Below are 22,661 nucleotides of genomic sequence, written 5' to 3' on the forward strand. Positions count from 1 at the left end.
GAAGGAAATTCTTTGAATAGATTAATCTGAAAAAATTTAAACATAACCCTAATTACTGCATTGTCTGAAGTATTATTTTGGCTTACCAGTTTATACATAGTTCTACATATTTGATAGGTTATGGAGAAGCATGCAGGCCACATAATATAGTGAGTAAAGATTGAGGTACATTTAAATATAATAAGAATGATTCATATTGAAGGGGGGGAAAAACTAGCAGTAAACTGAATAGCAAGTTATAGTAGGAATAGGAGAATGACCACAGGTCTTCTGTAAATGGGTAGAACCTTCAGCTAAAATAGAAAATTAGATTGAGGAAGCTGGTCCTTTATTATTCAGTGGCAATTAGATCAGTGTTAACATAGATGCAAGCTAAGTACAAAACTGTGTTACAATTATGACAGGTATGTCAGGAGCTGGATTTGACTCCAGAATCCCCCAGGCCAGGAACTGTTTTGAAAGGAAATTAGGATTTTCATGTTGGTAAAAATCAAGATACAGTGATTTTGTTTATAAACTGTACATTAAAATATTAACTGATTTTTGAGAAACCAATAAAAAAAATCTCTTGTGAAATGTTTTAAGTGATAAAATTGGTTATTGTTATCGACCTTGCTAATCAGTGTAACAACTTTTTCTTGCCATTTCGACTCCCATTTGAAGTCAATAGGAGTTGGATTTGATGGTGGATAATTTTAAAATGTAGTACTAGAATTCAACTCAGTTTTTTTTGTTTTGTATCTGTCATCATAGAGCATTTACAGTAATTTGTTTCACTGAAATGATAGCTGAAAAGTATTATTTTCATTACATGAAACAGAACCATATTTTTACTGTAAAATGTTTTATCTGCTCTATTTCACAGTAAGACTTGATGTTAGTAAGTTCACCTTTCAGGAGTTGTGGAGTTTTACACAGTGGCACCCTAATAGCTCATGTTCATTAAGTATCACCTTGACACTCTTATTGAATATTTTATCCCACGTGGACAAGCTATACAAATAACCATCTAAAATTTTTATGTACCAGTAGAAAATTTTTAACGTAACATTAAGTCACAAGTGTGTCTTTTTTCTTAGACTCTTGCTTTGATACGAGTATACCATGCTCTAGGCACTTGGGATATATCAGTGAACAAAACAGGTAAAACCCCTGCCTTGTGTAGCTTTATTTGAGGGAATTTCAGTGTTACTAATTTAATTTCATTAAGTGCTTTCCTTAAGTATTTATTTCATTATAGCAGTGAGAACTCACTATGTTAAATTCTCAGAGTCAGATCTTGGTCAGTTGGGATCAAGTAAGTTTTAGGGCATTTTTTTCTTAAGTTGAATTACTTTACTCTCTACTGGGAAATGTGGCAGCTGTCTTGATCAATGTTGAGGATATACCCTTGAGAAATTAAGTGAATTTAAAATCTAAATTTAAATGTGATCTTTTTTCCTATTCTCAGTTCTCTAAATTTAGGCCTAGTTGTGAAGATTTGTGGAGAAGGAAATGGCAACCCACTCCAGGACTCTTGCCTGGAAAATTCCATGGATGGAGGAGCCTGGTACTCTACAGTCCATGGGATCACAAAGAGTCAGACATGACTGAGCTACTTCACTGGTTCACTGGTGAAGATTTAGCATAGTGCAAAGAATAGCAATTAGATCTGGTGACAGATGCCTGAAGAACTATGGACAGAGATTCATAACATCGTATAGGAGGTGGTGATCAAAACCACCCCCAAGAAAAAGAAACACAAGAAAGCAAAGTGGTTGTCGGAGGAGGTCTTGAAAATACCTGAAAAAAGAAGAGAAGTGAAAGGTGAAAGAGAAAGATACATATCCAACTGAATGCAGAGTTCCTGAGAATAGCAAGAAGAGATAAACCCTTCTTAAGTGAAAAATGAAATAGAGGAAAACAATAGGATGGGAAAGACTAGAGATCTCTCCAAGAAAATTGGAGATACCAAGGGAACATTTCATGCAAAGATGTGCACAATAAAGGACCAGAAACTGCAAGGATCTAGCAGAAGAGATTAAGAACAGGTGGCAAGAACACAGAAGAACTATACCAAAGGCCTTAATGACCTGGATAACCACGATGGTGTGGTCACTCACCTAGAGCCAGACATCCTGGAGTGTGAAGTCAAGTAGGCCTTAGGAAGCATTACTTCGAACAAAGCTATGGAGGTGATGGAATTCCAGCTGAGCTATTTAAAATCCTAAAAGATGATGCTGATGAAGTGCTACATTCAATATGCCAGCAAGTTTGGAAAACAGCAGTGGCCACAGGACTGAAAAGGCCAGTTTTCATTCCAATCCCAAAGAAAGACAATGCCAAAGAATGTTCAGACTACTGTATAATTGCACTCATTTCACATGCTAGCAACATAATGCTCAAAATCCTTCAAGCTAGACTTCAGCAGCTTGTGAACCACGAACTTGCAGAGGTACAAGCTGAATTTAGAAAAGGCAGAGGAACCAGAGATCAGACGTGGATCACAACAAAGTGAAAAATTCTTAAAGAGTTGGGAACATCAGACTGCCTTACCTGCCTCCTGAGAAACCTAAATGCAGGACAAGAAGCAACACTTAGAACCAGGCATGAAACAATGGACTGGTTCAAAGTTGGGAAAGGAGTACGTCAAGGCTGTATATTGTCACCCTACTTATTTAACTTATATGTAGAGTATGTCATGTGAAATGCCAAGCTAGATGAAGCACAAGTGGAAATCAAGATTACCAAAAGAACAAAAACTACCACAATATTGTAATTAGCCTCCAATTAAAATTTTAAAAAAAATTGCCAAAAGAAATACCAGTAACCTCAGATATGCAAATAACACCACCCTAATGGCAGAAAGCAAAGAGGAACTAAGTCTGAAAGAGGAGAGTGAAAAAGCTGGCTTAAAACTCAACATTTAAAAATGAAATTCATGGCATCCTGTCCCTTCACTTTATGGCAAATAGATGGGGAAACAATGGAAACAGTGACTGATTTTATTTTGGGCTCCAAAATCACTGCAGTGACTGCAGCCATGAAATTAAAAGGTGTTTACTCAGAAGGAAAGCTATAACAAACCTAGACAGCATATTAGAAAGCAGTGACATCACTTTTCTGACAAAGGTCCATATAGTCAAAGCTGTAGCTTCTCCAGTAGTCACGTATGGATATGAAGGCATGAAGAAGGCTGAGTGCTGAAGAACTGATGCTTTTTAATTGTGCTGGAGAAGACTTGAAAGAGCATGACTGAATTGTAAGGACTTCCAAAAAAGAACCACACCTCTCAATGTCAAGAGTGCAGACGGTTACCCCTCCTGCTTTTGAAAATTATTAGCATGCCAACTGGGGATCATGGAAACAAATGTGAACCCCATGTTAAAGCTGAGGGAGAGCCACCAAAGCCAGTGAAAGACTAGCTGGAAGCGAGGCCGCCTACACGGGGAGCCTGCAGACTAAGCCTGCAGAGCCCCGAGCCCATGGGGAGGGCAAAGCCAGTGAAAGACTAGCTGGAAGCGAGGCCGCCTACACGGGGAGCCTGCAGACTAAGCCTGCAGAGCCCCGAGCCCATGGGGAGGGCAAAGCCAGTGAAAGACTAGCTGGAAGCGAGGCCGCCTACACGGGGAGCCTGCAGACTAAGCCTGCAGAGCCCCGAGCCCATGGGGAGGGCCCCGCCGACGCACAGAATGCCACTCCGCAGACAGTACCAGGCCCCGTTTGCCCAGAAAGAAGGTCATGAGTGAGGCAACGAAAACCCAAACAGATAACCCATACAGGACGCATGCCTGGAAATGCAGGAAGTAGCAGCCTGTCCTGGTGGTAGGGTGGGGGAAGGATGTGTACTGTGAGTGGCCCTGCAAGGCAGATCTTAATTGGCTTGGGAGAAGTAAAATACACAACTCTGTCATAAAGAGATGTTTCTACCACCTGGAAGACTGGTTCCTTCCTTTGATTATAAAGTTCCAGCAAATAGCCACTCCAGGAAAAATTTAACTCAAAAGTTAAAGAATGAACCAGTAGAGACACATTATAAAAGAAAAGATGGAAAGTAGCAGTAAAAATAGTAACAGACAAAAAACAACTCACCAGGAAAATGCTGCCACAGAAAAGAACTGCTGCTATAGACAAGGAAATTTATAGCACCAGCCCTTTTTACTATGAATTTAAAATATTCCTGAAACAACGGGTCTATAAGAGATCAAGGCAGAGACACAAGATTCCAAGGGGAGATAAAAGATGAGAGGAAAAGTGTTGAGAAGAAAGAAGTGGAAGAGAAAAAACACAAATATATAAGTGCCTACAAAGGCAGAGATGAATGACTGAAAACTAGTAGGAAGAAGCGATCAAAACAAGGCAGAATGAAAGTGAACAGTTGAAAATGATTCAAGAGAAAAGATACAAAACAAAAAGATACAGTCTGAGCTCCCTGAAAAGAAGAACCCTAATAACAACATTTATCTTGAATGTTAGATGCAAAAAGCAAGCCACATAGGGAAGGAAAGAAATGAGACAGACCTCATTTCTCCACACCACCCCTCTGTGTGAGTCAACAGTGATGCATCACCTACAAGATCCAAAAAGAGGTGAGGAGATAGTTTCATAACCAAGTAACCTGTTACGGGGTGGTACAGATGCAGCACAGTTTCTTTAACCAGTTCTCACCGGTAGTGGGCATGACAGTGCTACAGTGAGTATCACTGTACCTTGCTTGGGAAAGCCAAGAGGGAAACAGGTTAACCTAAGTGTCCACTACCAACAGGACTGGCTGAATCAATATAGTACATCTATACAAGAGAATACTCTCAGCCACGGAAAAGAAGAGGCAAGCTGATGTGTCCTGATGTGAGATGATACCAATGTATATTTTTAGATTTTAAAAAGTATGGTATAGCACATAGTGTGTATGTTACCATTGTATGTATGTGTACCTCTATACCTAGACCAGGGGTCAGCAAACTACAGCCCTGCCCAACACCCAATTTATAAATAGCCAGCCATCCCTATTCATTTATGTGTTTAGTATTTACTGTTTATGGCTGCTTTTGCACACAGCAGAAATAAATAGTGGCAACAGAGACAGAAAGACCCTCCACACCTACACTCTGGCCCTTTCAGAAAAAATTTACCAACCTCTGACATTGACACTCCCTGAAATATTACACAAGGAACTGGTAACCGTGACCTCTGTAGAGCAGATCTGAAAGGCAAGGGCTGAGTCACTGTCAGAGGGTCACTCTTACCCTTTGGTGCCTCTGCATGTTCACTTTGCTTATTACATGACTGCAACGAGAGAAGTGGATGAAGGAAAATAAGAATTGCCAGGGTGACAGCAAACCAGTGCTGTCTTTGCTGGCATCATTTCTTGCTTTCTATTCTTAAAGGAAATGAGCAAAATTCAGATTAGACTTCTGGCAAGAGCAGGGAAGGGACCTTCCTGGTTGTCCAGTGATCAAAACTCTGCAGTTCCACTGCAAGTGGGATGTGTTGGATCCCTGGTGGAGGAACTAAGATCCTGCAAGTGGTGCCACAAAAAACAAGTACAGAAGTGCTGGGCCAAGGTCAAGGGCAAAAGGTAGAGGGAGAGAAAGCCATTCACTTGGTTGCATTTGGACTAAAAAAAATCTCACATTTATTCTGCTTTACATGAATGAACAAGGAACTTCAATTGTATGACAAATAGCTTTCAAGTACAAACATACTTCAAAATGATCTATTTTAACAGAATGCAGGCTTAGAAAGATTTTTTTAATATAATTTTAAAGTAATACTCTTCCACCTAGGCTCAGTTTTAAAATTTTTGAAGATTTTTAAACTCAGTGCTCAATTTTCAACCTAAAATGTACTCATTTTTAAAAACATTTTATCAAGTGAAGGCTCAAAAAGGAATCCCGGTTTATATTTAAGGTAAGGTTGTTTTTTAAAACCTCGTTTAAAAATTAGAGAAGCCAACCTATTCCCACCCCCCAAATGTACTCAAACCAAACATCCTACTTTCATTCATTTAATCCTCTGCCAGCATGTTGTCATCAGCAACGCCCATGTTTAACATTGAAATCACACATTTGGGATTATTAAGGCGATCCTTCATAGGCCAAGAGGTCACGCTCTGATGCAGGTGAGCAAACCTCAGTTTATCTGTCCTGTAAATATTTGATTTCTGTATCCAGCCCTGAGTAAGTTTGCTCCCAAATCTTTTCCTGAACTTGTGAAACACTTAACTGGCTTCCCTGTAAGGCTCTAGTTACATGTCACTGGAATGACAACCCAGCCACTTCCTGAAGGCTGAGACAAGAACTTTACAAGAGTAGGAACTAAGGAGAGGTGATCTGAGCCAGACCCTCAATCAGCACATGCCCCAGCATCTGGGCAAAGGGAAAATGTGCTGCTGCGTCGCTTTCTGTCTGGCCAGGGCCACCCAAAAGCTGGAGAGGGGAAGCCAATGCGAGTTTTGCCTCCTTGCAAGTTCCCAGGGCTGCCACTCGCCAGTTCGGAAAAGGGGACCTTCCTGTGGCTCCGGGGTGTGTGAACACAGCCTCCCGTCCCTGTCAGCTGGGCTTCCTCTGCATGCATGTCCCACCCCACTGTACACGGCAGCCCTGCAAGCTCCTCAAATTCAGGCTTTCGCTCCTGCCTGAGGAGTACCATGTTTTCAGTTACAAAAGGGAAGACGAATTATTTCAAGTAGACCCACAGTCACACATGGGTCTCATTAGGATTGTCAGTGCCCTGAAGCAGCCCAAGAGAGTGACACGGTGGTCTATGAATTATAATTGTTTCCTCCCACACCTCGCCAAGGATGTCACACTGGAACTCACCGTGGTAATTCCAGCCACATGACCCAAGAGGGGAACCAGTCGCCGAGTGGGGCTGCGTCGTGGTCAGAGTCCAGGGCTGCCAGGCTGCTGTCATCTTCCTGGGGCTCATACTCGTTGACTTCCAAAGCTTTCAGTACCACCGAGGAGGATGTGCTTTTCAACAAACCAACTGCCTCACTCCGGCTGACCTCGGTTAGTTCGATCCCATTCACATTCAACAAAATGTCACCTAGGGGCCAGAGAAGCAGAAGCCATTCTTAGTGAGGCTGCAAATGGGAACTTCTGCTGGAAAGGATAAGGGGCAGGGCTGACCGGGATGCAGAAACGTGGTGAAGGCAAAGGACATCCTCATGATGTGAGGTTGGTTCTCACATAGCAAATTGTGAGCAGCGTGCATGTTGCAAGGTGTTGATAAAATATGTGTTGGGGCGGGTGGGTCTAAACATACATGTTGGTATGTGGCTCTTGCCTTTAAAATGGGAAGGGAGGGAAGAAGGAAGGAAGGGAGAGGGAGGATGAGAGGAAGACAGAATAGTCACATTCACTATTTAATCAAAGAAAATCTACTTTTTTTTCTTTTTTTTTTCTTCCCTGCCCTCTCCCCACCCCCTATTTTTAGCACAAAGGCAGAGCAACATGGCAAAAGCTGTACACAGAGCCTGGCATGTAGTAGGCACTCAATAAATACAGATTGAGTGAATAAATAAGCTTCCCATGAGATTGGCATCTCTTTCCTCTACTTAGAGTACCCTGGATCACATTAAGATTAAAGTGGTGAAACACTTTTCACCGATGAGAAAGTATCTGGCTCGGTATTTTCACTTAATATTCATTGAATCAAATCATTTTTCTATCCAACCCATAAATATAATTCATAAACAGTTTCATCACTGGTCATTCCAACAAAGGACCACTTAGGATGAACAGAACCAAATTACTCCACTTAATAGAAGCAGCTTGCTTGTAACTGCAGTTCTTCCCTATTAATGCTTGGCATCCTTGGCAGGTACTCACTTTACCAGCAAGCAACGTGGCCCACAATCAAACCACATGAACCAAGAGGGGTGAAACCCAGTCCAGCAACTACACTCAAACCAGTCATGGTCAACAAGTAAGAGATGTCCTGGCCAGATAGCTCTCACATTCTCTTGTTAATTCTGGAAACAGTTACCTAATCCGGGAAGCCACACTACTTCCTTTTAACACTGCTGCCCTAGTTCCTTAAGTCTCTACTTTTTACCTGTTTTTATTCTTCCATCTCTGCTTATGACTCCTCCGGGCTCGACACTGATGACATAGATTGGCAAATCCCACTCTGTGTGTGATGCGCCTCCTGCAACGGTCATGCCGAGTGATTCACCAGGGTCTTTTCGGACACTTACCACTTTCTCATGACAAGTGACCACGGGATGGAGGGGCTAAAGGCACAGCCAAAAAAAAAAAAAATACATAGCACATTTGTTCACAAGTGGGTTTGAACTGCTTACATACAAAAACTACCAAGATTTCATAAACATGTGATGGAGGTTCTTGGTCTTACAGAGAGGAAGGTGGGGGAGGGGGAAAGAGTTGGGGGGAGAGAGATCCAGAGAACTCACTTGGTCCTCACTACAGTTACATTATCTCGAAGGCCATTGGCTGACTCAGAGCATATACATTTCAAATGGAGAAGTAAAAAATGGAAAGGAATAGGCTGGAGACCACTGGAGAAATACTAAGCATACAAAGTGAACTGCACCTGAAATCTTTCACATGACTCATTTATTCCTGATATAGTGAGTCAGCATTTCATGAAACTCTTGTCACTCATGAATATCAGCACTTTTTTCTAAGTTAAAAGAGTAACCATATTATTCAGGTAATCACAGAAATTCGCAAAGAAAAATAATGAACTTCATAGATATTATGCTCTAAAAACTCACAAATAGCTGGGTTTTCCCCAGCTGAGAACTTTATTCTTACTTTAGCGTTCTAAATAATGTGCAGTTATAACCTTTAATTTTATAACATAAAATATACACATTACATAATATACATTGTATTAATAGAATAACTTCTAAAACAAATTAAGAGAATTGTGATTTTGATTCAATAGCACAAGACTAAAAACATCAAAGCCATATGCAACATTATCTTGAAGCATTAAGAGTGAGTCAAGGAATATATATCAGTGAATATATATCAATATGTATTTTTCTAAAAAGTTATTCTCTTTCCTGCTTGGGCAGTGACCAAGAGGATTAAGTGAGCATGTGCACTGCAAATAAATATTTATAACACCTGATCAAACCTCAAGGCGGTCTATGGTTCAAGACATAGCTGATAGTTCTATCTAAAGAAAGAAAAAATTTAAAAATTTGACAAAAATAATCACATCACAGAACAAAATGTAAGCAAGCATGCTTCTGTTTGTTGAAAAAAAAAAAGGAGGGAAATAAGAACTTGTATTAGCTTTTGTATTTTCATAAAGGAGCTCTGAAAGAAAAAGTGGTGGAGGTGAGTACTGGGCAGGGCAGGGATGGGTGAGAAACTATGCTTTCCATCTTTTGAACTCTGAATATATTATGTATTCAGTAAACCAAATGGATTATAATTAAACTTTTGTAAATTTGATGGTTTTCATAATACAGAACTAATGCTTGCATGCACAGAATTTTTAATGCTTCATATGAAGCAAGATAAACCTAGGATTTTTGAGCATTTATTATCTCATGATTTCCTATGGTTTTAAATAACCCATGTCTTTTGTAATGGTTTTACTATATACAGAATGCCACATGAGTGTATCCCTAGCACTGAGCACTGCATTTAACACATTGATGACAATAAGTACACATCTGTTGAATAACTGGATGGATAAACTGCAAGTTGCCACACCTTGTCTTTGATAGTGATAGAATAATAAATTGGAAATTAATAATTACAGCAAGGTATATGCTGCAATTAGTACTTCTAACATCAGGGGTGTATTTACATAAGCCTTAGAACTTTGAAGTGCCCTGTAGAGACTGGCTGTGTAGGTAAGCATTAGTTCTCTCCCACAGAGGTAACCACATTTTGTCAATTGTCTTTAGCTTTTCAAATGGCTAAAAACCTCTGTCTCACAAATCTTGGTTTGCCTTCTTTCGGTATTTCTTTCAATTATTAAGTGCGTACTTTAAAAAAGCCACATTACTTCCTAAACAAAAAAAACTTGAGTAGGATCATGAAAAACTAAATCATCAAATGTCTATATGTTTTAATTTTAAATATATCACTGTGTGTATGTGTGTGTGTATGAAAGAGAGAGAGAGAGAGGACATTTCAGAAGGCAGATAGAACTATAAATTAAAATGAAAATAATTACAATTTCCCACTAGACCAGTCTGTTATGTATGTTTTCCAGGACACATGACAGAAGGTTGCAGCAAAAATTTGATCAGATTACCCTGGCTATTTCCATGATTCATGATGGTTAGGTAGAAGGGATTATAAAGCCACAGTGCTGGTGGAAGCCACATTCTTAGTGGTTTAATGAACCAGAATATAATATGGTCTAGTTAACTAACAGTAAAACTTTAAATAATTGAGCTAATAAGCTAGTTTTCCATTAACAGATACCATTGGTTTAATTTAAACACTAATAGTATTTATTATCAAAAAGACACCAGGTAGTCGTTATCCACAAAAGGTTTTAGCAAGAGGTACTTGGTTTTTCGAGATTGCTTATTGTAAATAAACCTAAAATTTACGGATTTATGGGGTATGGCTGGCTGGCTAAAGGAAGGAGAGGTGGTGTAGGTTTGCAGGCTACGTAGTTAATAGTATACAAAGCAGAGATATTCCAAAATAAAAAATCTGTATTCATTGCTCAAAAACTCCAACTTGTGAGTTATTCCAAACTGAAACACAGCCCGATATAGAATGGAGGCATTCCTAATATCTGTTGCAAGAAGAATGGGCTACCAATAAGAGTTTAGTGACAAGTGATTTAATGAAACCAGGTCTCAGGAGAAATGACAGCTAGAAACTCAATGCCGTCACAGTAGGATGCCAAGCCAAGGCACGAGACTAAGCAAGGTTTGTGCTGCTTAGATACCCATCCAAATGGGGAGGTTACAGAACTGCCTCTAACAAAAGCCACAGACGAAAGTACACATTGGCCTGAGTCACCTCACTTAAAGACAGGCTACAAATTGCTGATCTGAAGGAGACATTCTGCCTGGAGATGCATTCTGCTTCATCCACAGTGTTTTAAAATTTTTCTGGAATTGAAAACCATAAGGACATACGCTCCCTAATTTGTCCCAATCCCCACTACTCCCTAATGTTACATGAACTTGAATGTATTTACTATCTTCCTGGGTTCTTGCAAAAACAAACACACTAAAAATAGAAGGGGAAACAACCCTGGTGGTCCAGGAGTTAACGCTCCTGCTTCCACTGCAGAGGGCATGGGTTTGACCTCTGGTTGGGAAATTAAAATCCTGCATGACTTGTGGTGCAGCCAAAAAAAAAAAAAAAAAAAGACAGCAGAGAATCGTTAATTTTCAGGCAGATTGGGTACTTCAAAAGCCAGAAACCAAGCCACCTCCCTCATTTCAACGTGAATGGGAACCATCCTCAAACAAAGCGCCTATTGAAAAAATAAGACATCCATTTGGCTTAGACTAGAACTTAGGTCCCCATATGAGGTCTGGTTTTCACGATCGAGTTTCAAAACACTCCTGTACCTTTCCCTCTCCTCCTTGGACAGGAGACACCTGTTCTCTCACCAGGTCGTGAAGATGGGATTTAGGGCTTTTGTTTTACAAGACAAGTCAAACAGTGTTTAAGTGATGAAGTCCAGAGATGACACTTAGAAATGTTCAAGTGTGCAGGCTTCCCAAGAAAGAGCTCCCTGCAGGACCAGTGGACACATCCCGGCTGGGCCTCACCTTGGGAGTGTTGCTCCTGTCCCCTGGCCCCGGGGACTGGCTGCCGTTGCTGCTCCAGCTGGCTTCCTGAAAGATGTCAGGACTCTGCCGCCGAACCTGGCGGGACACGACGAGGTGAACACGCCTTTCACTGGCCTGCGTGATGAGACACAGGCGTTAGCCACTCGGAGCTTCCATCCTAAACATCCAGTACCAATGACTTACAGAGATGTGAGTCTGGTTTTACTTTTCTTTTTAACTTTTTATTTTGTGTTGGGTTATACCTGATAAACAGTGTTGTGATAGTTTTCAGGTGAGCAGCAAAGACTCGGTCATATGTATACCTGTATCCATTCTCCCCCAAGGTTTTACCTTTTTTATGGAAAAAAATGATTTCTCACTTCTCCATGATTATACCCACTTTGTAATTTGGCAAGAACTTGAGTTATTTCCTTTATCCCTATACCTTAGGTAATGAACATCACTTCAAAGGGAGAAACTAAGGAACATTTGACTCATTCAACAGTCTTTGAAAAGACACTGTTGGGCATTGCTAACTTATTTTTAATGAACTGCACACAAGCCACGACTGAAGGACTTTCCAGCCAGAAGAGAGTGTACTGTGTCAAGTTATAGCCTAGTTCAAACCCAGACCCAAGGCCTAAGACCAAAGGTAAACAGTAAAGAGAAGAAGAGGAGCTGGTGCTGGCAACACCACCACTGCAGGAACGCGAACCCTGTGAGTGACAGAGTCAAACATTTGAGGATTGGGAAGGATGAGCATTTCAGAAATCTGAGGATGACAGCAGGCTCTAACGCAACCCAATTAAAGGCCTTTGCCCTGATCCTTTTTTTTAATGTGACAGTCACTAATTGTGTTGACCGGTCCTCTCTGCTATGTACCCTGACAAAGAGCAGCTGCACGGCTTATTAGGAAGGTTGATTCCACACCATAAACTTACCAATTGGCTCTCTGCCACTGAGGACTTTCACTTGTGTCTGAGAACACGTGGGGTCATTATTCTACAACTGCTGACTACAGAGGTTCCAGATCTGCAGGCCAGATAGATGAAACCTTGGACCTGTGAAACATACCTAACAAGGCTCCCTGATGGCCCAGGCTGAAGGAGCCTGCTGACCTCCCTGTCATAAAAGCTGACTGTGGCTGAGGCATGGCTAGATTTGATTGGAAACCAGGAAAGATTAGGTTTGGGGACAAGGAAGATGGAGAAGAGAAGACTGAATTCTAGGCGTTTCCCTCTGCATCCCCTCCCCGACCATCGCATCACAGCACAGGTGACGGCGGCCCACCTGCCCTTCCACAGGCACGGCTCTCAGGCCATGGACAAGGCAGGTCATGAAAGAGGCCACGGAAAGTCCATGCTCTTCTCCATGAGTTCAGACAATGGGAGTGGACTTGTTCGCTTCCTGCCTCTCTGCCTCTTCTTTCCCGTGGCCTGTAAGTCACTCTCAGGAACTAGGACCTTGTTTTAAAATCTTAAGCAATGAGAACCTCCACCAATGAAATCAGATCCCTACAGTTGCCTAGCCCAAAACTTCGTGACTTTACATTCTTCTATTAATATCTCAGGACTCTTTAGAAACACAGGGGTCATCAGCCGGATGGTTATAAATTAGATGAATGTTTAAAAACAGCTGCTAAAGTACAGCGCCTATTGTAAACATCATGGTGGATGGTGGGCAGCATGATTCATTTCACAGACATGTAGAAAACCCTACAAAGGAAGTTTAAGTCCTTCACTCACTCTCCTTGATCATCACTTCTGTTGCTCTGCCCAGTCATCACTTACATACTCGTCTCCCCTGCTCATTTGCTTATCTCAAATTCCCTGGTGTTTCTCATCATATATAAAACTTGTGTCAGAACAGGATAAAAATAACAAGCCCAGGAAACAACAGTGAAGTAAGCTGACATGAAGAACTATGGTACTAGCCAACTAAACTCAATTCTTGGAAGAGGATTTTGTAATAGCTTTTTCTTTATACTGTAAGCCTCACTTATCCAAATGAGGTTATCTCTGGGAACTTTTTGAAGCAAAAGTCACTAAAAGATAAGAAGTGGCAAACATTCAAGTCAAAACTTCAGCTGCCGAGCCCAAATGTGCTCTTTATCTTCAGGGAAACTCCAACGTTTTGAAAGATCTCAGTGGTAGGTTGGTGTCTAGGCCCACGTGCTGTGCCGTGTTCAATTTGGACTAGCAGCTGCTGCAGGCCTAAGCACCTAATGAGAATTGAGAAAATCAGAGACAGATTGAATCAACTCGCTAGGCAAAATCCCAAATGCCAAGGAGTAGCCTGTAAGAGCTATTTAATTCACATTTTCCAGCATGAATTTCTCACTGGATTTTCAAATGCCAACTCTGGCAGAAATAACACTCCAATAAATAACCCTGGTATCAATTTACTTGGAAATAAATTCCTTGCAAGGCTGGATCCCCAGTTCTTACCAGCCACCTTATAAATTGCTCTCAGAGAGATGCTATTTGATGCTCTTTCTTTCCAAGTATTTGAAGTTGAAGGTGGAAAATGGGCTAATGTGTTTATCCTGGCTTTAACTCTCAGGAGCAGCTGGATTTAGGGCTGAGAAACAGCCCTTAGCACCAGATAGCCTTTCTTTCCACTGGTTGAATGCAGTGTGAATGTGGGATGAGTGTGAGAAGGAGGGGGGAATCATAGAAAGACTGAATGAAGGAGAGAATGGCAAGAACTCGCTTATTTCATACCCACATAATCTGTGCCAGGAGGAAGGGGGGCAGCAGACCTGTTGTTTAAATAACTCTCAAAGGAAGAGGGGCCCCGCTTCTTTCTGGCATCTCTTGGGATGCTGTAATTTGGGCAAAAGAACTGTTTAACAATTGCGACTCAAGTAACAGACCAAGCTAGAGGTAATCTTCCTCTCCTCTCTCTTCTCTCCCTTAAACATTCTAAATTTTGATCCAGACAAATGCTGGACATAGAGGTTACAAGCTGCATAGTCTGACTGCAATACCGTAATTTTTCTGTTCTAAGTGCCCAAGCCTTAACTTCCTCTTCTCCCTTCCTTGGTTAAGGGGGAGGGGTTCTAATGGCCTCCACCTTCTCCCCTGTGGATCTCCACTTGCTGGCAGGCCTCTCTACAAACATTCTGTCCCCATGGTTGACAGCTGTCTGCTTTAGACTAGCCTCTAAGAGCCTTGGGGACAAGACTTCTGCCCTCAGGGAGTTGTCCTACTTTAGGAAAAGTCTGAAGCAGGTGCCAAGGAGACATGAATAATACACATAAAAGCCTCCTGAAGTGGGACCAATTACTCCTAGCTGAAAAAAAACAGGACAAATCTCATATTCAGAGAAAACCAGAAGGAAAACTGAATAGCATTTCTCATGGAAAAGCTTGCTTGCTTTTGTCTCATTTAATGATTTCTCTGCTCTTTCGAGATTTGACTCAAAGCCGCCAATCATGTTTATATGATGAGAGTAAGCAGAGGTCACAAAAGGCAAGCATAGTCCGGCAGCCTCATTTATATTTAGCCCATTTTAAAATAATACAATCCCATCCCTCACAGCTGGAAGGAAGAAGAGTTTGAGAGTGCTACACTGACGTTTCCCAGGGCGAGCATCTTCCTTTGTGTTCAGCTTGGAAATGGCTCTTTTCTCTACAAAACAGTTGATTGTCAGGATGCGACAAAGACCAGGCACCTCACAGAGTAGAGAGGTGGAGATCAAAGATGCCACTGAACCAGGGGCCAGGAGAGATGTTCTGCAGAGCTGTGCCCTGGAGCAGAGTAGGATTCTGTACTGACCCACTGTGGCATGGTCTATACGGAGGCTAGTTAGGGCAGAGCAAGAGTGGATAGACTACCTGTACTTCAAAGCGTGGTGACCAAGCCAAATGCTCTACCTATTCATGTCCAAAAGACTGGAGTTAAACCAAACGCATGCAAGCATTTGCTGCTTTATATATATGTGTGTGTGTGTGTGTGTGTGTACACACACACAGTTATATTTAAGCATACATGTGTGTGCGCATGCATGCTAAGTCGCTTCAGTCGTGTTTGACTCTTTCTGACCCTATAGACTGTAGCTTGCCAGATTCCTCTGTCCATGGGATTCTCCAGGTAAGACTATTGGAGTGGGTTGCCATGCCCTCCTCCAGGGGATCTTCCCAATCCAGGGATCGAACCTGCATCTCCTATGATTCCTGCATTGCAGTGGATTCTTCACCGTTGCACTGGGAAGCCTGTATTTAAGCATATGTATGCTGAAATAAAACATTTGGTAAACTGTAATTTGTGTGACTTTGGTCATTGCACTGACATATTAGCTTCAAAAAATCTCAAGTTAAAGAGTTACCACACTCCTTCCCCTCAATGCTGCAGAGTATCGTTCTATACAAATAGCTGACACAGGGGACTCTGAACCGACTGAGGGGCATCGAGATCATGCTGCCCAGAGCAGACAGACATGCACCCCCTTTATATCATGGTACAGGTCCGCCTGACTGGGGGCCCTCTTGTTACAGAGAAAAGAGCTGTAGTTGTATTTCTAATAACATAAGCTGTTTGCAGGATTTGTCTCTACTTGGTGCTCCATCCACTAACATCAGAGGTTCTAGCAAACATCTCTTTAAAAAATCCCTCCTGCATCTGCATTCTCCACTGCTTTCTTTTCCAAGGATCCGGAGAGAGTCAATTCCTAGGCAGGTTCATAGGAAGTCTGAGGTCCCCAAGGAGGAGAGGGGGCTCTGGGGCTCTCAAGGAGGAGACAGTTCAGTTCAATTCAGTTAATTTCAGTCACTCAGTCACGTCCAACTCTTTGCAACCCCATGAACCTCAGCACGCCAGGCCTCCCTGTCCATCACCAACTCCCGGAGTTCACCCAAATCCATGTCATTGAGTTGGTGATGCCATCCAACCATCTCATCCTCTGTCATCCCCTTCTCCTCCTGCCTTCAATCTTTCCCAGCATCAGGGTCTTTTCAAATGAGTCAGCTCTTCACATGAGGTGGCCAAAGTATTGGAGTTTCAGCTTCAGCATCAGTCCTTCCACTGAACACCCAGGATTGATTTCCTTTAGGATGGACTGGTGGGATCTCCCTGCAGTCCAAGGGACTCTCAAGAGTCTTCTCCAACACCACAGTTCAAAAGCATCAATTCTTTGGCACTCAGCTTTCTTTATAGTCCAACTCTCACATCCATACATGACCACTGGAAAAACTATAGCCTTGACTAGACGGACCTTTGTTGACAAAGTAATGTCTCTGCTTTTTAATATGCTTTCTAGGTTGGTCATAACTTTCCTTCCAAGGAATAAGCGTCTTTTAATTTCATGGCTGCAATCACCATCTGCAGTGATTTTAGAGTCCAGAAAAATAAAGTCAGCCACTGTTCCCACTGTTTCCCCATCTATTTGCCATGAAGTGATGGGACCAGATGCCACGATCTTAGTTTTCTGAATGTTGAGCTTTAAGCTAACTTTTTCACTCTCCTCTTTTACTTTCATCAAGAGGCTCTTTAGTTCCTCTTCACTTTCTGCCATAAGTGTGGTGTCATCTGCCTATCTGAGGTTATTGATATTTCTTCTGGCAATCTTGATTCCAGCTTGTGCTTCTTCTGGCCCAGCGTTTCTCATGATGTATTCTGCATATAAGTTAAATAAGCAGGGTGACAATATACAGCCTTGACATAGTCCTTTTCCTATTTGGAACCAGTCTATTGTTCCATGTCCAGTTCTAACTGTTGCTTCCATCCCAGCATGTATGTTTCTCAAGAGGTGGGTCAGGTGGTCTGGTATTCCCATCTCCTTCAGAATTTTCCACAGTTTATTGTGATCCACACAGTCAAAGGCTTTGGCATAGTCAATAAAGCAGAAATGGATGTTTTTCTGGAACTCTCTTGCTTTTTCGACGATCCAGCGGATGTTGGCAATTTGATCTCTGGTTTCGCTGCCTTTTCTAAAACAAGCTTGAACATCTGGAAGCTCACGGTTCACGTATTGCTGAAGCCTGGCTTGGAGAATTTTGAGCATTACTTTACTAGCGTGTGAGATGAGTGCAATTATGCAGTAGTTTGAGCATTCTTTGGCATTGCCTTTCTTTGGGATTGGAATGAAAACTGACCTTCTCCAGTCCTGTGGCCGCTGCTGAGGAGGAGATAAGGGTCTGGAAATCTCAAGGAGGAGGAAAGGACAAACATCTTTTTTTCTCTCCATTCTTTAGTCTTAGTCACATGAAACTTTTTTTTCTTTAAGCCTGATGATTACAACTACACAACAAACAACTCCGTTTAAACTCTGTGCTGAGGATTATAAAACAACAATGTATCCTGCTTAAGGGCCATTCTTCCTTCCTGAAAACCTTCTGGTGAATTCTGTTATGTTAAAATGTAAATTATGGGGTCTAGTAAGATCTTTACGACCTCGAGACATTCTTGATTTATTGTGATAACTAATTAAAAAATATAGAATTCCTTTGCTAAAGACTAGCAAGGGGGGCACTCTCTGTTCCCCTTCTGATGTCTATGTCAGAAGCTTTCTCTGTTCCTTTTTATACTTTAATGAAACTCTGCTACACAAAAGCTCTTGAGTGATCAAGCCCGGTCCTGGTTCTGAAGCTAAGTCTTCTTCGGAGATCATGAATCTGACACCGCTCACCGTAAGCTATCAATCCCAGAGTGAGACAGTCTAGCTTGAATTGTGGAGATGGTTCTTCCTGCACCTTTGGGGGCTGCTTCACTTGAGTTCCCCTTCCAGCTTCAGCTCAAGTATCATTTTCAGTTCATCCATCTGCTGCTCACAAAGCCCCGGGGAACTGTGTGGAGCATCGGCTGCACACAGTTGGGAAGTCCCAGCTCTGGAGGAGACATCAGGCACCATCTAATCCAGCAGTTCCCCCGGAGCCCATGCTTCCGTTCCCCTCCAGCTCCTTGTCCTCCAGTGTGTGCTTCAATGCATCCAATGGCCGTCAGGTCCGTGTCCCAAGGTGGAGCAGGCTGTTTTTAGACAGCGCTAATTAGCAAGTTTGCCCTTAGGCTGAGTTTAAATTTGTCTTTCTCTTGCTTGCCCATTGGTTCTAGCCATGTCCTCTCAGGCAACCCCAATCAATTTCCATGTGACAAGCCTATTTGAAAATAACTCTCATGGCCCTCCCTTAGCTCTTCTTTCCAGGTCAAGGATTCCTAGTTTCTTTCATATTTAACAAGTCACCTCAAAAACATGAACTCTCAACTCATTCTAATAAAGTTGAGTTGGGTGTGTATATGAGAATTAGACCTAGAAGATATATCCTGGTCTGACCAGCAGAATAAAGAGTGTTTTTGCATGGACCAGCTGCACCCAGGACTTCATTTATGGAGTTCCCATTCTGTCATTTCTCACAGGCATAAAGACTATCTCTGTTCTATGGGGCCAAGAACTCCATAGGTGTCTGTCGTGGTTATTGCTGCTTAACTGAAAGATGGCAGGGAGGTTCCCCAGATGCCGCGGTGAACGCATCACGGCAGTGCCGCCTGCTCTGAGGTCCTGCGTCGCACACAGACCATACATGGCCATGCAGGCAATAGGAGGCATCCGGACAGGGTCACCCACTGACACTCGAGCAAAGTCACAAAGCTGTCAGCTGTTCCTGCTGACAGAGCAACACCCTGCGCTGCGAGGTATAGAAACAAAACCCTCGCCCGAAGGCTCTGCCAGCGAGCAAGAGAGGAGCTGAGAAACAGAAGCATGTCTCCATGCAAGGTACACTGTGGCTCTGGATGTAAACTGGTGCAGCCACTATGGAAAACAGTACTGCAGTTCCTCAAAAAACTACAGATAGAGCTATCGTATGAGCCAGTAGTCCTACTCCTGGACTTATATCCAGACAAAACTATAATTCAAAAGATACATGCCTGTCTGTGTTCATAACCACACTACTCGCAACAGCCAAGACATGGAAGCAACCTGAGGGTCCACTGACAAGATGATGGATAAAGAAGATGTTATATATATACACAATGGAATATTACTTGGCCATAAAAAATGAAAAAGACCATTTGTAGCAACATGGATGCATTAGAGATGATCATACTAAGTGAAGTCAGACAGAGAAAGACAAATATCACATGATATCATCTCCATGTGGAGTCTAAAATGACACAAACTTATCTAGGAAACAGAAACAGACTCACAGACACAGAAAACACACTTCTGGTTGCCAAGGGGGAGTTAGGAAGTTTGGAGTCACTTTACTATACAGCAGAAATTAAAACTACATTGCAAATCAACCATGCTTGAATGAAAAAGTTAAAAGAAATCCCTCTCACTGGGCAGTAGGTTGGGGGCTCCAGAATTACAACCCCGGGTTGAGCTAATGGGGCAATGTTAACTGCAAGTCTCTATAAAATGAGCTTGGTGAAGGCAAATCTGGTATGTGGACTAGTTCACCATTGAGACTTTAGCTCCTGGCACATAGAAAGCCTGGCACAATCTAAAGAGAATTGTGAATGTCTTTTAGACAGGCAGCAGCTACTTGAGCTAAGGGTGACCAGAGTCGGGCCAAGAATAAAGAAGATTAAGGAGGCTTTGAGGAAAAGTGATGAATAGGACCTTAGGGTTTGATGAGGGTAGAAGAGGAGATTTGAGACAGCAATTTGATCTATTTTTCCCACTAGACTTTAGCTCCATGTACATCTTTATGTTCCCAGAAGCATATTTCGTAAGTGCTAAGAAATTAACAATGACAGTCTGACTTATACAGGGTTGAACAGATGTCACTGACAAGGTCAAAATAAGAATTTAGGTCCTGAACCTCAGCAGAATGACCTAAGTCCTCAAATGCCATTTCTTTTATGGCATCTGGAAGTTACTCTGCTTTCGTTCCATAATAATAAAAAACAAAACAAAATCATGTGTGGAGACATGAGAGGTGGGGAAGGGTAGTGAGAGTTGGGGAAGGGTAGAGAAGTTTCAAGATCCCCTAATATTTGCGGAGTAGCTGAGCAGAGGATTCACTTATAAATTCTGAGTTGAAAAACTGAATAGTTTTTCAAGTCATGCTTGAACCATGAATGCATGGAATCTGGAGCTTTGTGTTAAAAGTCATTTGGACTCTAAGAATCCAGCTCAAGAAGCATGTTTTAAAAATCTATGTACTGTTTAGTCTTATGTGCTTTAAATGTACTACCATACCACATTAAGAAAATTTGTTTAAATAGGGATTATATTAGCTGCACTCATCTATAAAACACACATACACACACAGAACTCTTATTTCACTGGCAATTCTTACTGGCTCCAGGGGACAAAAGTTCTGCCCTCCTGAGCTACATGAACTGGAACCACCTATTTAGAACAAATGTAGGTAATGTGAGTAGTCCATTATTCTTTAATTTCTGAATCTGTTTAAAAGCCTATTATATCCTTCTAGAAAACCTGAAGAACCTGGCCGTCAGTTGCTCTTTAGTGAAATAACTTCTCACTTAAACATTAATTCATGTGAAAGGGAAAGAAAATCACACAGACCTATAAGAATGAGAGCACATCTAATCACAACCTCTGCAAATGGTTTTGAATTATTTCAGCTTTTGCATCAAGTATGGTAAGTTAGCTAAGAAAAAAGGGCACAAAGGAGATACTCAAATTTAAAATCCATCATTGCTTTCTTCATTTATTAACTGTATATATATTTGAACTCCTAGACATGTATTCATGAATTCAGAATTGCAGGTAGATGAGAGCATCTCAAAGCAGGTATAACTCTCAGCAGAAATCATTCTCATGTTGAATATTGGATAGATATATGTGGAACCTTCCAGGTTTGGGATGCTAAGATGTCCCAGGGTCTGAAATCTCTGGCCGTATTTCTTTGTTCTATTATTTTAGGTATGACACCAGATAGTTGTCCCTTTCACGCAGAGTTCTAGTCATGGTGCTCAAAAAGCTAAAATTGACAACAGATAAAAATAAAGTTGTACTAAGTTCTAAATAAGTCAAGTGCCCCATATTCGAAGCCTCCATCTCCACCAGGTTTCTCTCCGAGAGGCATTCAACTTTCAACCTAACTCTGGGGTCTGGTACTTAGGGCTTCTGCTGAGTAAGCCATGGTTAGGGCTCCACATATGTAAAGTTGGTCAAATTTAAAACAGTTGTGGCTTCTCTGTAATAACTCTTCCCTGAAATAATGTAGAAAAAGGTAGAATGTGTGGGACTGTGGGCGAAAACATGACCAAAAGGGCATGTTGTCTGGGAATTTCTCTGCAAGACAAACATGATTCATGGAGTGGACACACCAGGCCAGCACAGCCAAAGATTGGTTGGAAATTTGACTCTCAACTTTTGAAGGGCATTTGGTTTAATCCTCCCAGCTGGGTGTATGTTACAAGTATCTCATAAATAAAATCCACACTTGAGGTCGCTTAACCGAGTTTGCTCAGCATTCTACTTTTCCCATTTCTTTTCCAACTCATTTGGCCCAATTTTTTTTTTTCCCCTTCTTCTTCCCCTGCCTACAAAGCACATTGGCTTTGTTTGGTAAGCAGAAGAATCTTTTAGGAAATCCCACTGTTAAGCAAGATTTTATTTCGTAAGTTAACGTTCTCAGGGAAAAAATTTTTTCCTTTTCTGTTACTAATCTATAAAAGTTGAATGCCATGTGTAATCAAGATTTTTCCAAGTGACATGAGTAAGGGAGTTTTTCTTTGTCTATTGCGAAGGATAGTTGGCAGGTGATCTCTAGACTGTGAGCTGCACAGACTGACCTGCAAAGGGAGTTGACAGGCGTAACAGGGAAAAAACTGATGATCACCCAAGAGTCTGCTTTTTAAAGAGAAAAGGCATGCTGAGAGTGCAGTTTCTTCGTAAAGAAAAAAAGCAGGGCTCTTCATTTTCCATGGATTAATATTTTCATAAACATTGTCTATTTCCTGTTCTCACCCGTTGGCGCATACAGGCTAGACTGCCTGCTCAGTGCTGACTCGACTGCATTTGGGGATAG

The 22,661-nt window shown here is 41.8% G+C and overlaps 1 protein-coding gene and 1 long non-coding RNA gene across 5 annotated transcripts in view; one reads left to right on the forward strand and one right to left on the reverse strand.

Annotated features, from left to right (window-relative positions):
• Positions 1-22,661, reverse strand: part of LNX1 (ligand of numb-protein X 1) — a 194,577-nt gene that overhangs the window by 1,502 nt on the left and 170,414 nt on the right. For all 4 annotated transcript variants that reach the window (XM_070458046.1, XM_020911316.2, XM_070458047.1 and 1 more), the window contains 3 exons: positions 11,717-11,851; positions 8,041-8,218; positions 6,801-7,029 (listed from right to left, as the gene is read on the reverse strand). In XM_070458046.1, the coding sequence (XP_070314147.1) occupies positions 6,801-7,029; positions 8,041-8,218; positions 11,717-11,851 (542 nt within the window). The remainder of the gene's footprint in view (positions 1-6,800; positions 7,030-8,040; positions 8,219-11,716; positions 11,852-22,661) is intronic.
• On the forward strand, positions 731-9,188 carry LOC139032011 (uncharacterized). The gene is made up of 2 exons (XR_011484548.1): positions 731-4,568; positions 6,781-9,188. It is a non-coding gene; the product is annotated as an uncharacterized lncRNA (long non-coding RNA).

The sequence above is a fragment of the Odocoileus virginianus genome, chromosome 29 (genome assembly GCF_023699985.2).
Source record: "Odocoileus virginianus isolate 20LAN1187 ecotype Illinois chromosome 29, Ovbor_1.2, whole genome shotgun sequence".
NCBI classification, from domain to species: domain Eukaryota; kingdom Metazoa; phylum Chordata; class Mammalia; order Artiodactyla; family Cervidae; genus Odocoileus; species Odocoileus virginianus.